General features: G+C 40.0%; 2 protein-coding genes across 3 annotated transcripts in view; one reads left to right on the forward strand and one right to left on the reverse strand.

Moving 5' to 3' along the window:
• The first annotated feature begins 1,688 nt into the window (after positions 1–1,688).
• On the forward strand, positions 1,689–13,772 carry Rlig1 (RNA 5'-phosphate and 3'-OH ligase 1). The gene is made up of 7 exons (XM_075954627.1): positions 1,689–1,893; positions 5,759–5,876; positions 7,908–8,003; positions 8,860–8,976; positions 9,732–9,929; positions 11,682–11,851; positions 13,584–13,772. The coding sequence occupies exons 1-7, from the start codon at positions 1,804–1,806 to the stop codon at positions 13,770–13,772; spliced, it is 978 nt and encodes a 325-aa protein (XP_075810742.1). The 5' UTR covers positions 1,689–1,803.
• The window catches only part of Cep290 (centrosomal protein 290), a 79,513-nt gene continuing 77,753 nt past the window's right edge, over positions 13,431–15,190 (reverse strand). Inside the window, exon 53 of one of the 2 annotated variants that reach the window (XM_075954625.1) lies at positions 13,431–14,487. In XM_075954625.1, the coding sequence (XP_075810740.1) occupies positions 14,260–14,487 (228 nt within the window). In that variant the 3' untranslated portion in view covers positions 13,431–14,259. The remainder of the gene's footprint in view (positions 14,488–15,190) is intronic. The other variant, XM_075954626.1, reaches the window with a different exon arrangement.

Genomic DNA, 15,190 nt, shown 5'->3' on the forward strand with positions numbered 1-15,190 from the left:
CCCTGAAGAAAAAGTGCTAGGAAGTTTGTCTTCAAAACAGACCAAGAAATCTTGAATTGTGCAAGCCAAGATAGCCTCTGATGGAGTTTCTTCTTGGTGTGTGCTAGGTTACTAACACATCAGAGAAGAAAAATCTTCCAATTATCCCGAGTTTTTAAGGTTGGTGGCCAGGGGCCCTACAACCAGCTCTGTATCTGAACTTGGGGAAGCTGCTGGCTGACATCCTTCCGAGTAGGAGCCTGATCCTCTGATGATCTCCCGGTGTGGGTTCTTCTGTTTCTACCTTGAAGGAACCAAAATATTGAAGCATTGAAGGAACCAAAATATTGCTGCCGGTGCTTCCAGAGAGGAGAGGCTTGAAGCAAGTGGAATGTTTTTGGAAGATTATCTTTTCTAAGAAATGGCAGAATGTTGGATCTAGAATATTCTGTGGCAGTTTGGGAAGTGACAGTTGAGAGCTGCGAAGGTCAATTTGATTGTCTGAGACCCAAGAGACAAGCTGTAGAGGTTCAAATAGTTACCAACTCATGAAGTTAAGAGGCTAAGGAGTTTCTGGCTTCAACAGCACAGAGCCAGAACCATGTGGGTATAGTCTTTTTCCACCCCAACCCCTCAGTTTCTTTTGTTTTGAATAAAATTGTGTGTGTGCTTGCCTATGAGAAAAAATTATGTGCCAGAAGAGAAAGATCGCAAAATAGCCAATTTCTTCCTCACTCACACCCTCCATTCTGAGTCCAGCAATCACAAAACTACGAGCATGTTTTTAGAGATACTGTTATTCTTCTGAGAGTCCTCTCATATACTTTCAAGGCAGATGAGGTTATTTAATTTAATAAAATGCTGAGCAGTTGGATATGTGATGATAAAGCAATTATTATAAAAATACAAATTGATTAAATTATTTAAATTAATTAAAAATTATAGAAATAAAAGTTGGCTTTTCCAATTACCTAAGATGGTAAGGTTAAAAATCTCCTTATGGCCTCAGGCTTCGGTAAGATAGGTCTACTACTAAAATGTAATACTTTTTATTTTTATGCAAGCATTAATTTTATTATTTACCACCCAATGTCGTTTTGGATAGCAAGTCAAGCTAAGCATGTTATTTTCAGCTTGATAGTTGATTGAATACAATTCAAGCTCTCTGCTGGAGTCCGAGGAAAACCTTGACCGTGCTGCCGTTTGTTGATGTTTCCACAGTTTGGGATTTGTCTAAATTTTACTCATTGGAAAGGACATCAAGAACCAAATTAGACACTGTACGATGATAAATTCAAACGGAAGCTTTAAAAAAAAATCCAGTTCTGTTAATTGTAGAGTTTTACTAATGTTATTCCTGGAAAATCAGGGGTTTTGTCTGCACATTAGGAAATGTCTAATCTTTCTAAACTTCTCCGGGCTTATAATCCCTTTAAATTCTTAAAGAAAAAGCAGACAAGTCAGTTTCAGGAGAAACGTGCCAAGTTGCATCCTAAACTGGATATTAAGTCCCGAAAATATCATCGTTACTAAGTTGTGGCCAAGTACACAACACCGGGTAACGGATCTTGTTTTTTTTCTTTTTTTATTTGGGAATCACGCACGAGCAGAAGCGAGCTCGGTAGCCCCAACGCCGCACTACAACTCCCAGAATGCGCCGCTAATAGGCGGTCGCTTCCGGGCATGCGTCCCCGCCCCTCTTCGGGGTGGTCCTTCGGCGGCCCTGAAGGATCACCCTGGCTGGACTGGGTACTGTTCTCTGGCTGCCTGTTGCAGGGCTTCCTCCGGCCGGGATCCTGCGTCCAGGAGACTCGGAGTGGCGCCATGAGCCGCCTGGGCTCGGTGCAGCGGAAGATGCCGTGCGTGTTTGTGACTGAGGTGAAAGCCGAGCCCTCGGCCAAGCGGGAGCATCAGGTACCCGGCGACTTGGGCTGCTGGGAGGCTTCTCCAGCGCTGGGGAGGTTTGGGTGAAGTACACCTTGAGCTCCAGCTTCGTGGACCTTCTTCGTTGTGAGGAGTGTGGGAGAGAATCTCTCTCTCTTTTATTATTATTATTATTATTATTATTATTATTATTATTATTATTATTATTATTATTATTATTATTATTATTTTCCCCTCCCAGATCAAGTGATTCAAACTTGCTCTGGCAGGTTTGAAAACCTACATCGCAATTAGTGACCTCCTTCCCACGCCAGCACCGTTGAGTGAAAAACCTGAGTAGTGAGTGAGATATCAGGGTCATCTAACTTGGAACGACTGTCGATCAAGAGTCTGATGAGAAAGCATTGTTTACCTCTTGTGTCCTAGAAACCCATGGCAATGTTGACAGCTAGCCTGACTAGGTCGCTAAAGTCAGTCCCCGTGTCATTTCTTGCTTAATTCTAACTCGGAGTGCCCGTCTTAAGGTTTTTCTAGTCATCTAATGTGTTTTACAGAGTGAGCCTTGCGTGAACGTAAGTGAGTTAATAGATAGTTTTTATCAGCGTGATTTTTTGATATATAGCAAAATTCTTTACCTCTCAACTCAGACACAGTCAGCATGTGCATTTGAAATCAATTTCACACTTTTTCACCTTTACCACTCTGCGATTGGCCTTCTGGCCTTTTTGTTGTTCTTGTGGGTTGTTTGTTTATTTTAGTTAGCATAAAAAGTAAGAGCTTTCCTTTTGACTCTCTCTCTCAGCGCTTGTAGAACAGGCTGGTCTCGTACTCACAGAGATCCGCCTGCCTCTGCCTCCCGAGTGCTGGGATTAATGGCGTGCACCACCACTCCTTTTAGCATTTTCATCCATAATTTGTGTTGTCCCCTCTCCACGTCAGCAGGCTGCACATCTCCCCCAAGTCTCCAGTTTGCACCCCCTCGCACACACCATTACCCTTTTTTATTTTTGTGCTCTGTTATTCCCCCTCTTTTAGAGCTTCATTTTTCCTCCCTCGGGCCCCTTTCTTGTCTTTTAGATTAAATGGCAGTTAAGGAGAAGCCCTGTTATCTCTTAGTCCCTGCTGCTAGGAACTGACACATGAATTAACATTTGTCAAATTTTAATTCGAAGGACTCTGGGAGTCTTCCTGCCAGTTTTCCGTCAACCTTGATGTTTTCTTACCTTTTCCTGACATCTGATCTTTCCATATTCCTTCCTACTGCCTCGTTATTACACTTAAAATGTCATAATGTTGTTTACGGTACTACTTAATAAGTTGTACTTGCTACCAGAATGAGCCCCACTATATTTTCTAGTAAAGCTCTAAGGTTAGTATTCAGTATCGGTATTGCTGGCCATTTAGAACAAAAATCATAATAAATCCAAGTATTGCAAAACACTCATCCTTGATGATTCATTTTAATCATGATTCTCAGCTTTGAATATTGTGGGTAGGGCGTAATTTTAAAAGTACTTTATACTAGGGAAAAAAAAACACCCTCTCATCTCTTTATAGTTAAAGCTATCTGGTTACAGCATAGTGTCCAAGTAATTATCCAAAGTCTCTTCTTAATTAGGCCCAGTCTGTTTTAAAATCTCAGTGTGGAGTTGTTGCTTTAACATCTTTCATCTTGTAAACAGATTAAGCATTAATGCTTTTCCCAGGCTAACCACTCTGCTTGAATTACCTTCAGTGCTTTTCAGTAGATCTTAATAAAACTTGATTAAATTACTCATCCCTGATTAGAAATTGCACAGCACCCAATCAATCCGCATTGCCTGTTTATGTACACAAATGCTTCTTGCTTTTGCCGTAGTTTGGTCACAAGGTGGAGGAGTAAATAGTAAACTGTAGTAGAGGAATGATCCCCATGGGAGGAACATTTTACAGTCATTAACAACTCCAAGGGCGTAGTCACCCTCCTTGCAATTTTATACATTTAAAAATGTACACACACACATAAGTACAGGCATGCACGTGCGCACACACACACATACCTGCTGTCGCTGGCATTTTGCCACAATGACTTAGAATGATACCTCCTGGTCCCATTGTCACACACCGATGACAAGTCGATACTGAAGTAGTAGATCACGGACTTGGAAGGTGGCTGCTACACAGATCCGAGGAGCTCAGTTCCGGTCCCAGCACCCACGTGTCTGTAATCCCCCGAGTTGCAGAGGGGACACAGTAGAACCCTAGAGCTTACCAACCAGAACCACTATGCTCTTAAGTGTAGGGAGAGACTCTGTCTCCAAAGATAAGGTGATAACCTCTGGCTTCCACATGCACTCATATGGGCATGTATTCACACATACATGTTCACACACACACACACACATACACATACATACATGTACCTCACACAAATCAATGAAACGAGTATAGTATTCTAGTACCGAATTTTGTCTGACCACCATTTCCCTTTGATTTGTGTGCAGTGTTTATTATTATTATTACCTTATTATATAAAGTGAAAGTTCTGATTTAGACTATAAAATAGTAGCATAAAATTTTCTCATAAATAAAAATTATAGCCAAAAATTTGTTAGGATCTCAGAAGTAGCCCCTATTCCATCCCCGACACTTTATTTTCTTCCTGACAGTAGCAAAGTCGTAAATGAAACTTGTAGACAGCTAGTTGTTGATAAAGATGAAAAGAACAGGAAGGGAATCCCTGGCAAAGCAAGCAACCTCGGAGGGAAACAGCAGGCAAGTTATTACTGGTGATTTTTAACAATGAAACCTGGGCAGGGTAGAACTAGAACACAAAATTGGCCTCAGATGTTGACTAGGCTTTGTGCCAGGAGCAGCAATGGGCCTTTCAATTCCAGGAGTCCTGGTCACCTTTGACCACCTAAGGTAGACTTACCGTAGTAGTTGCTGGAAGTTTCACCAGGAGGCAGCGGCACTGGATCTGGTCTGGCCTGCATACTAGGAAATGCATTTCATAAGGAAGCTTCACAAACATAGTTGAATGGGTAACCATAAAGATTTTTAGATGGGCATCTAAAATAAGCATGTAGATTGCAGCTTTGCAAGTCAGTCTTTTAAAAACTCAAACTAGGAGCCGTCTTCATCTTCTCTTTTTCCGAAAATGTGAGCTCAGATAGAAACATCACTAGACTCTCCCCACAACTAAGAACCAAGTACGATTTGAAAAAGTCAGTTTTGTAAAGATCTCATTGAAGAGTCTCGGAGAACTGTGATTGGCGAATCCCATGTCTTGACCCACCAGGCACACTCTGGAATGAAGTAAGCATGTTTTACCTGCACTTCGTTCCAAACGCAGTGGCTGACTTGCGTTCTTCAGACACAGGATGCCCTGACTGTGGGCCTTTCCTCTGCACGTCAGATCTGCTCAGATGTTGCCTCCTTAGAGCACTTCCTTGTGCCTTTTCATCGTGTTTTCCTCTTTAGTACTCATCCGTGTAATAATGTGATGCATTTTATTTCTGTCATAGCCCTCTAACGTCTGAGTTTCACTAAAGGCCGGTACTTCTCTGTATTTCCAGTGTCAGGTGCAATGCTTGTGGTCAGTGCATAGGCATAGGACACAGCTCCTGGGTCCATTGTGGAGGACAAGCCTGTAGATCACAGTCCACATGGACAATCAATTTGAATGTGATCACACGACAGAGAGGGAGTGCTGTTGTGGTGGGGCAGGAGGGGAATCTCCCAACTAGAGGCTACAGCCAAAGGATGGTGAGTTCAAGGCCAGCCTGGGCTGCAGAGTGAGACCTGGGAGACAATTGTTTGGGACTAAGGGAATTAGTTCATGTGAGCCTGTGTGTGAAGTCAGAGGCTGTATATCTTATGCCAGTTTTTTTTTTTTTCTCTTTCTTCTTTTAAGCCATTTAAAGTTTTGGCCACCGAAACTCTAAGTGAAAAGGCGTTAGAGGCAGATGTGTACAATGCCATCGCCACAGAAAAGGTGGATGGGACGTGTTGCTATGTTACTAACCACAAAGGTAAAATACAACTCCCATGTTTACTAAACGTATTATCTTTTTCATTGTATAAATTCTGTCAGAGACAGACGCCTGAACTTCACCGGGTAAGCCACAGCCTCGTGGCGATACACAGATTAGTAGAGATGGGTTAATTTAAGATATGAGTTAGCCAGAAGTACGCTCAAGCTCTTGGCCAAACAATATTACAAATAATATGGTTTCTGTGTGATTATTTCGGGGCTGAGAAGTGGGGAACAAACAAGCGGCTTCGTACAACAGCCTCTTAGTTTCTTCTACTTTATGACTATTGGTAAGTCATATAATTGTCTCTTTGTGGCTGGTTTGCTCTTTTAGTTCAGTATTTTACCCGATTGGATTGTGTCAGATTGCACACATTTTTAAAATTGTTTAATATGTACATAGGACATTTCATTTATCTATTTAGCCACTGATAGGCATTTGGGTTGCTCCTACCTTCATGCCACCATTGATAATGCAATTAATAATGCATTATCTCTCCTAAAGTACTGCTTCCAGTTTTTTGCCGGGGGGGGGGTGTTTATGAACCTATATAAATGTGAGATTACTGGATCATATGTTAATTCTAATTTAGAAAATTTGAATACCCATCATACATTTTCCATAATGGTCACACAGAAGTTCTAGCTTCCAGATATTCCACTTTTTCCATTTCCCTACTAGGAAATTATTATTTTTGGTGATAGCTATCCTAATGGATGTTAGTGGAAAGCATTTTATATGTTTACCAGTAAAAAGGACAAAAAGTCTACTCAACCAGAAACAATATATTTTTATCTAGCTCTTTATATTATGTATATGAGTAGCTAGTAATAGTATTATAGTGTATTTAACAATTTTATAACCTCTGTGTTGACTTTTCTGGGAGGCCCTCTTCCCAGCTCCCAAATAAATCACACATAGAGGTTTATTCTTACTTACGAATGCCTGGCCTTAGCTTGGCTTGTTTCTTGCCAACTTTTCTTAACTTAAATTATCCTGAGTACCTTTTGCCTCTGGGCTTTTATCTTTTTCTGTTTCTATATACCTTTCTTCACTTCTTTCATTGGAACTTGCTATATAACTGGGTAGCTGAGTGGCTGGCCTCTGATGTCCTCTTCTCCTTGTTCTCTTGCTCCTCCTCCTCCTTCGTTCTTGGGTCTCCTGCTATTTATACTTTGTGTCATCTAACCCCGTCTATCCTTGCTCCTGAAAATAATATTCCCCACTGCCTCTGATTTATATATTTGAGTAAGATTTATCAGGCTCTTATATTAAAAAAAAAACTTCAGTGTGTGTTATGTGTGATGTGCAGGATGGGAACAATTAGAGAGCTAGAGATTTTACTGCTCAAGGATGCTCACAGGACCAAAGATGACAAACGGATAAACACATACTAAAGTAAGGATTTCAGAAGTAAGTCTGTTACAGAGCCACAGGTATGGGGAGACCAGAGAAAAATCTGTATTTTTGTCGTGCTTTATAGCCACAGCAGGACACGGTTTTCTCCGGTTAAGAGCTACTGATGTGTGTCAGGAACTCAGGGTGGAGTCTTAGTTGGAGTTTCCTGCTGTGCCTTGTCGTGTAGGCATCTTCCCGCTAAGGAAGCAGTGGCAACTGTAAGCTAACTCAGTGCCCTGAGACTGCTCACACCCAGGAGTAAGCAACCCTCACCCTCTGTGTCTAGTGACCAGATAGGTCGGCTTTTTTCCACGTCTGCCAGAATTAACCCCACATGGCATTGTCATGTTCAGGGGAGGTGGGAACACAGCCACCTGGTTCTGCTCTCATGTGAAAATTTAGGAAGAGAGCATGGAACATTCTGATAAAAAGACCATGCATCTTTCTCACGTTTAACAAAGGACATCCTCACACGCTGGGATGAGGATTCAGTGCTGAGCATCATGTGTTTCCTTGTTCTCTTAGGCGTTTTCTTACAGAGAAGACTACTGTTTATTGATTTCTTTTTTCCTCTCTGAAATGTCTTGCAAGATGAATTTTGTTTCCTCTTGACTTTCCCTATGTTTTTAGGTCAGCCATACCTCTGGGCTCGACTAGATAGAAAACCTAACAAACAAGCTGAGAAAAGATTTAAAAAATTTCTACATTCAAAAGAAAACTCAAAAGGTTAGTGGGTTTTTCTTCAAACTTTTCAGATTTAAAGAGTTGAAATTTGTGAAATTATTGCTATAGTTCTTCTAGGTATATATATCTTGTGAAAATAATTATATATATATATATACACACACATATATATATTTACACCCACACCCATATATATATATATATATATATATAATTCATTTTTAGAGCTAAATCAGTGGCACAGTGCCCAGACATGCACACACATGCATACACACATGTGTACACACACAAATACTGAAAACTATTTTCCCCCTTTCTGTAACTTCTTTATAGTATCAGTCTATAATGTTTAAACATGCAGTATTTTAATAAGATACATTTTCATTTGGTTTGCATGGGAAAAATAATGACAGATATTAAAGGATAGTTAATATTATTGCATTGATGACTATATTATACATATATATTATTTTTACTCATATATATATATGTAACATATATACACCTATATAAAGTACGGCATAGGAAGTACATATTAAAACTCTTAAGTCTCACTCAGGAGGTTGAGGCAGGTGGATCTCACAGAGTTCGAGGCCAACCTGGTCTACAGAATAAATTCCAGGACAGCCAAGGCTATCACACAGAGAAACCCTATCTCGAAACACCCCCAAAATAAAAAAAATTAAAAACTCATGAATCCTTGCAGATTGTTGGATACCTTAGGCTGTAATGTGCATAAATGTACTGAAAGTTGAAAATGTAGTGTTAGTCCCCTAATTTGGAATGTAGTCACATGACAGGGAAAATAGAGTCCCTTTCACATCTGCCAGCGATGTAGTGTTTTCCGCTTCTACTTTGCACCTGTCCTCTGTCTGATGCTTTAACTGACTCTTTGCAGCGCACCTGTGGAACACAGAGGAAGACTTCCGGCCTGTCCCAGAGTGCTGGGTACCAGCAAAGGAAGTAGAGCGGCAGAATGGGAAGCCAGTACCTGATGAGAACGGACACATTCCCGGTATCCCAGAATCGTTTTGTGTTTAGTATAAGAAACAGGCAAAAAGGGTCTAATTGGAAAATTGTCTTAAGCTAGCTTTTCTTTTTATTTATAATGCGAAGTTCCTGAGTCGAGTTTATTGAAAAGTCTTTACAGTTTATAAAGACATAGCAAGGAATGATCTTTTGAGTTTGAATCTTTCTCAAGGGTGAGAATATTTTGTAAGGTGTTTGGTCAGAGTGGCTTGTTTCTTTCAGATGCAGCAAGTTTTCCACATTGAGGGAGCTTAGCCTAGCAATAAAAGTAAAAACAGCAACGGCAAATAAGGAATTGATAATTACTCAGCCGGATTGGAAGGATATAAATGTGGAGCACCATTGACACTGTAGTATGATACAGAGAACTTGCTTTATTAAGTGAAAAAAAGTGACAATATCAGGCAGGAGGGAGGGTAGGCAGTTAGAAAAGACACTAAAATAAAATTTAAAAGAAGAGAGTTTTAATGCTGTCTGAGTGTAGTGCTTAGTTGCCCCTGAACCAAGATGCTTTTTCTGAAGAATGTGTTTAGTTCATGCTAATATACCCCAACAGAATAAGCAAATGAACCCTTATGATTATAAGGAAAACAGTAAAATTGTTAACTTTCTCACTGATTTTAAGTGTCTGTGTGATAGGGAATCTAAAAAATAAGGAATATTTATAACCAATAATCAAACAAATGCCTGCGTCTTTTAATAGAATCAATGTGATAGCACTGACTTCTCTTTAACTAACAGGCTGGGTCCCAGTGGAAAAGAACAGCAAGCAGTATTGCTGGCATTCTTCTGTGGTGAATTATGAGTTTGGAATTGCCCTGGTCCTACGGCACAATCCTGATGAGCCTGGACTTTTGGAAATCAGTGCCGTGCCCCTGTCAGAACTTTTAGAGCAAACCCTGGAACTGATAGGAACAAATATCAATGGAAACCCATACGGTGAGTGAGGATGTTTTCCAGAGAGAACTTCCTGTGGTCAGCCCGAGAAACGTACTGAAGCAGCAGCGAGTGCATTCGCATCCAGTTCCTAGGAGCACATCCTCTTCTTATATCAAAGAGCAATCTCCAAATGTTATATTCAAGAGAAAATGTGTGGATGGCTAATCATGGTGATTCATTAATGCGGCAGGTTGCCTTTATCCAGTTATCCTTCCCAGGACAGCTCTAACAACTGTTCATGGAAAGTAATTACTGAGATGTAGCTTTTCATTGCTTTGTAAGTTTAGGGGAATTAGTTGGGTGAAATGCACTGTTCCGTTAGATCATCACTTTAGCATTAGTAAACACAGGCAAGGGGAAGAATTGGCACCAGATACTGTATAAAGAATGAACGGAAATGAATTGAGTAAATCAGTGGTATGCTGGAGTACAGAATTGAAAGGAGAATCATAAAATAGAATAAAGACTCTAAAGCTATAATAATTCTAGAGACCAAAAGCTGACTGAAGGTATAGGGAGGTGGCCCAGTCCATAAAGTTTGGATCCCCAACACCCATGTTAAAAGCTGGGCAGCAGTGGTGCATGCCGGTCCAAGAGCCAGAGAGGCACAGATAAGAGGCTGTCTGGGCCTTGCAGACAAGGTAGCCTAATCACTGAGCTTTAGGAGACATGCCGTTTTTCAAAATATAAGGTGGAAAGCAATTAACAAGTACTCAGTGTTGACCTCCTGTCTCCACAACGCAGTTGCACGAACCTGTATTCCACAGAAATTTGTATTCAAACATACACATGTTGTGGGTGTTTGACCCTTTTGGTTTTTGGAAGGGGCCTGCCACCCAGTTCCCAAATAAATCACACAGAAACTTAGTTATGCTCTGCCTTAGCTTGGCTTGTTTCTTGCGCTTTTCTTAAATTATCCTTACTACCTTTTGCCTCCAGGCTTTTGTCTTTCTCTATTTCTGCATACCTTTCTTTACTTCTTTGTCCATGGCTGCTGCGTGGCTGGCTCCAATGGCCTTTTCTCCTTGTTCCCTAGTTGCTCCTCCTTCTCCCCAGATTTTTTCTTCTGTTTATACTCTCTGACCACTGGTCCCACCTATCCTTGCTCTCCTGCCTTGCTATTGGCCATTCATCTCTTTATTAGGACCATCGGGTGTTTTTGACAGGTACAGTAACACAGTTTTAGAGTTAAGCAAATGCAGTGTAAACACAAGTTACACATCTGAAAATAATACACCCAAATTTAAGTAGGTTGATTGATGGGTATTAAGCTTACATACAGGATCAAAGATGTTAGGTAACCACTAACAGCAGAATGTAGCTAACTAGATAGCACATGCTAGCAAATGTTTTTCTCTGAAAATGTTTGATAGCCAGTGTTTTAAGCTTTGTTAACTGTATCTTTGAAATGGGCTATCAGCAGTACTTACATGAATGGTTAAGGCTACATTCCATTAAAATTACTTACAATAGGTAATAGGTGTCTGTCTGGACCTGGTCTGCAGGTCATTGTGCCAACTCCCAGTGTAGAGGGTACACGAAAGTAAGACAGAGTTTTTGGAAATAGTGTCACACTTGAGTGAGAACTGGATGTAATGCACTTTGGATTATTCTCTACAGAAAATCAAATCAAATAACCTTTTTGTTAACGTAGCTCCTAAATGTTTAGACATTTATACATTTGGGGAGGTACCTTTTCTCTTTCTGAAAAGAATGTGACTGAGAATAGCTAATGGGAAATTTACCATTTAGGGCTAGGAAGCAAGAGATATCCGCTGCACTTTCTCATACCACATGGAGCCTTCCAAGTAGAAAACCTGCCGACCCTGAAACACAACGACTTGCTGTCCTGGTTTGAAGACTGCCATGAGGGTAAAATCGAAGGGATTGTGTGGCACTGTGGTGATGGCTGTTTAATTAAGGTAATGACCAAGACATGACACTCTGAACTGGATAGACTTTATTCATTCTGGCATGCAGTTAGTATAATTCCCTATAATTCTTTTTTTTTTTTGGATTTTCGAGACAGGGTTTCTCCGTAGCTTTTTGGTTCCTGTTCTGGAACTAGCTCTTGTAGACCAGGCTAGCCTCGAACTCACAGAGATCCGCCTGCCTCTGCCTCCCGAGTGCTGGGATTAAAGGCGTGTGCCACCACCGCCTGGCTAATTCCCTATAATTCTTGTGAGCTAAAACAGAACTGAGTTGATGGGAAGGGGCAGACAGCACTGTATACAGTGATGGTGTTAGGCCGGGCACTGGCTATCCGGGATGTCCGGGATGTGCTTCGGAGTTACAGTGATAATGCATTCCCCTCCTTGGGGCTCCTGTGGCCCACTGTGTTCTCTGAGACATTCGGAGCCTACTTTCACTCAGCACTTCGTGTACTAACTTAATAGGGAGTTTAGTAAAAATGTGCAAAAGAGTAGCTTACACAGGATGAACTGTCTTATGCTTTGTGCTCTTTTCCCTGGACTTGTCTGTTTCTCCCTGGTATCTGAAATTCATAATGTTCATTCAAAACTGAATCTGTTCTTAGGACTCCCGGCTCCACATATTCACTGAAATTAGAAACCTGGACTCATTATTTTTAAGCCTTCCTCCCATTACTTCATGCATCTACTTGTTCAGTTCTTGAGAAGTCTAATCTAGTAAATCTCTGTTCTTTACACTCAGCTAGGCGCGCTCACTGTAATTTAGGAAAGAGTCCTGCTTGAGCTACTACTACATTGCCCTCCCTAAAGCATTCATCGTACATTTCTATCCATTGTGCTCATTCTTCACAAATGAACATTATTTCTTCTGCATAATGCTGCTAGGTATGTTGAGCCTTCCCATGGAATGGCCCCTTCTTAACGCCCCCTAATTGCTTTTCATTACCATCTATGAAAACATAATTGTCTGTCTGTCTTGTGACTGTGTGGTAGTCCCAGGGAGATATGAACACTCACTTGCCACAGATAACGTGCTGAGGACAGACCAAAGAAAGGACTCGTTAGTGGACCTTAGTAAGTTCCTGACTTTGTTGGGGTTACAGGAATCTGGGAAGGAGCTGCTTACATGGAGTATGGAGGGCCCAGAAGCAGTAGTCGATAAGGATCAATCACGATCAATCACTCAAGCGCCCCCCCCCCCAGCTTGAGTGCTGACTCACAAAGCAGGTCCTGGGAACCCCCTGCACATCCCTGGTAGCTGGCTGTCCTGTGGTAGTGCTGCTGCAGACTCACGGAGCGCCTTAAAGAGCCTCCCTCCGGAGGGGGCGTTTTCATGTGGAGGAAACAGCTACACAACAATGTCCTAACCAACCACCACTTTGGTAACGCTAGATTCTGCCTCACATTTTTCTTTTTTTTCCTATATTCACCAACAGACTTATATCCATTAAATTTGGGAGAAACCCTTAATTATGTTCCTGGCATTTTCAGGTACTGGCAGAATTAACAAAACAATGTCTCTGCCTTCAGGAAAATTCATATTCTAATGGGGAAGACAGACAGCACTATGTCAAAAGAAGAGCTATGACATTTAATTAAAATAAGAGTAATATAAGACAGACCCTTACATTGTACCTGTAGTGGGCACCCAAAGTACGTATTTACAGGTAAATTAAGATTCTATTTACAGACTAAAGCTAATGTCACATTGTCCTCCTTACAGGTCCATCGCCACCACCTTGGTCTATGCTGGCCTCTTCCAGATACTTACATGAACTCCAAACCAGTTATTATTAACATGAACCTAAACAAATATGGATATGCTTTTGATAAAGAGTGTTTGTTTAGTCAGTTTTCAAAAATAGATAAGCAGAAATTTGATAGGCTCAAAGATATAATATTTGATGTATAAAATGTAAATATAGTTTGGATTATTGTAGTTTTCTAATATTGAAGAGTCTGCTATGTTTACAGAAGATAAAATAACTCAAGGTTCTATTTAATTTTTCTAGCTATTTGGCAAACTGTTATAACTTATAAACATTTATGTATCTGTGTTTATCAAAATCAAAGGATTTGAATATATTAACACAAAACTATAAAATAAGTACATCTGAAACTTCAGTTTTAAATGGTAAAATTGTTAAGATTATTTTTATGCTTTTAGAAAATTTAAGACATTATAAAAATAGGAATATCATACCTTATTGTACACTGGATAGCAATAAATAATTCACATCTTCAAAAATATACTTTTCTGTCAAGTTAAAACTAAATATGACTTTAAGCAAAAATACAGTATTTTAAGAGGTGACTTCTGTAGTTCAGAGACTGCTTGACTGCCAGCTGAAATTTTTTAACTTATAAAATAATTTTAAATCTACAGTTAAATGTGGTCTTTAATAAATAGGGAAATTATTAGGACTTTCTCTATCTTCCGTCTGTTCAGAAGCAGCAACGGGACTAGGTAATTCAAATCCAAACTGCTCAGAAAGCTTTTGTAACTTCTCTTCTAATAAAATATTCTTCTTCACTTCTTCCTTATAGTTGTACTTCAGGTCTTCAATTTCTTCAAAGAACGAAGGATCAAAATTTTCCAGTTCTTTTTTCAGCTTTTTAATTTCCTCCTGTAAGTCACATAGAGCAATATATGTTTTTCATTTGAAATTTAGAAGATTTGATTACAAACATAAAAACTCAAAGAATATAAACAGTAAAATATAAAGTATAGTGCAATGGAACCTTGCTAACAAAAGTCTTTCTCTGAACGGCATCAGATGTTCTCAGGCAAGCAAAGGGACTCTGCTCTTCATTACATGGAAGTTAATGTCTTAAGAGTTTTCAGTATTTTAACTTTCTGGTGTTTTAACTTTTATAAATAATATTTATGATCATGGACTCCTGGGATTTGTAAAAGTCAAGCAACGAATGTGAAGGGCACATGCGCACCAGTCGCGGTTTACAATGCCCGGTGATGAGCCAGGGCTCACTTCCAGGCTCCTGTGCTCCTGGGTCTTAAGGCAGAGCACAGAAAGGTTGTGAGGAAAAGATCTCTGACCATAACTTCAAAAGGTACTTAGAAATACTGTTTTCAACATGACCCACAAATTAAGAAAAAATTCTAAAAAACTGTTAAGAGGTAATTTGTTATGGCTTTAAAAGAAATTTATTCTTGATTCCTTTCTATTTGTATGTCTGATTTTTTGTTGTTGCTACCTGTTGTCTAATAAAAAGTTGTCATGAGTCAAATTATATCCTTAGTACTACTAAGGTAAGTGTGAAATAAATCATGAGTTTTTAGGCACAGACTTAAAGACGGTGATCATAAAA

This window comes from Microtus pennsylvanicus, chromosome 20 (assembly GCF_037038515.1).
Source record: "Microtus pennsylvanicus isolate mMicPen1 chromosome 20, mMicPen1.hap1, whole genome shotgun sequence".
In the NCBI taxonomy this organism is placed as follows: domain Eukaryota; kingdom Metazoa; phylum Chordata; class Mammalia; order Rodentia; family Cricetidae; genus Microtus; species Microtus pennsylvanicus.

Coding starts and splice junctions, on each gene's coding strand:
- Rlig1 (XM_075954627.1), top strand. CDS start 1,804: ATGAGCCGCCTGGGCTCGGTGCAGCGGAAGATGCCGTGCGTGTTTGTG. Junction 8,004..8,859: donor TTCAAAAGAAAACTCAAAAG/GTTAGTGGGTTT, acceptor GACTCTTTGCAG/CGCACCTGTGGAACACAGAG. Junction 9,930..11,681: donor TATCAATGGAAACCCATACG/GTGAGTGAGGAT, acceptor TTTACCATTTAG/GGCTAGGAAGCAAGAGATAT.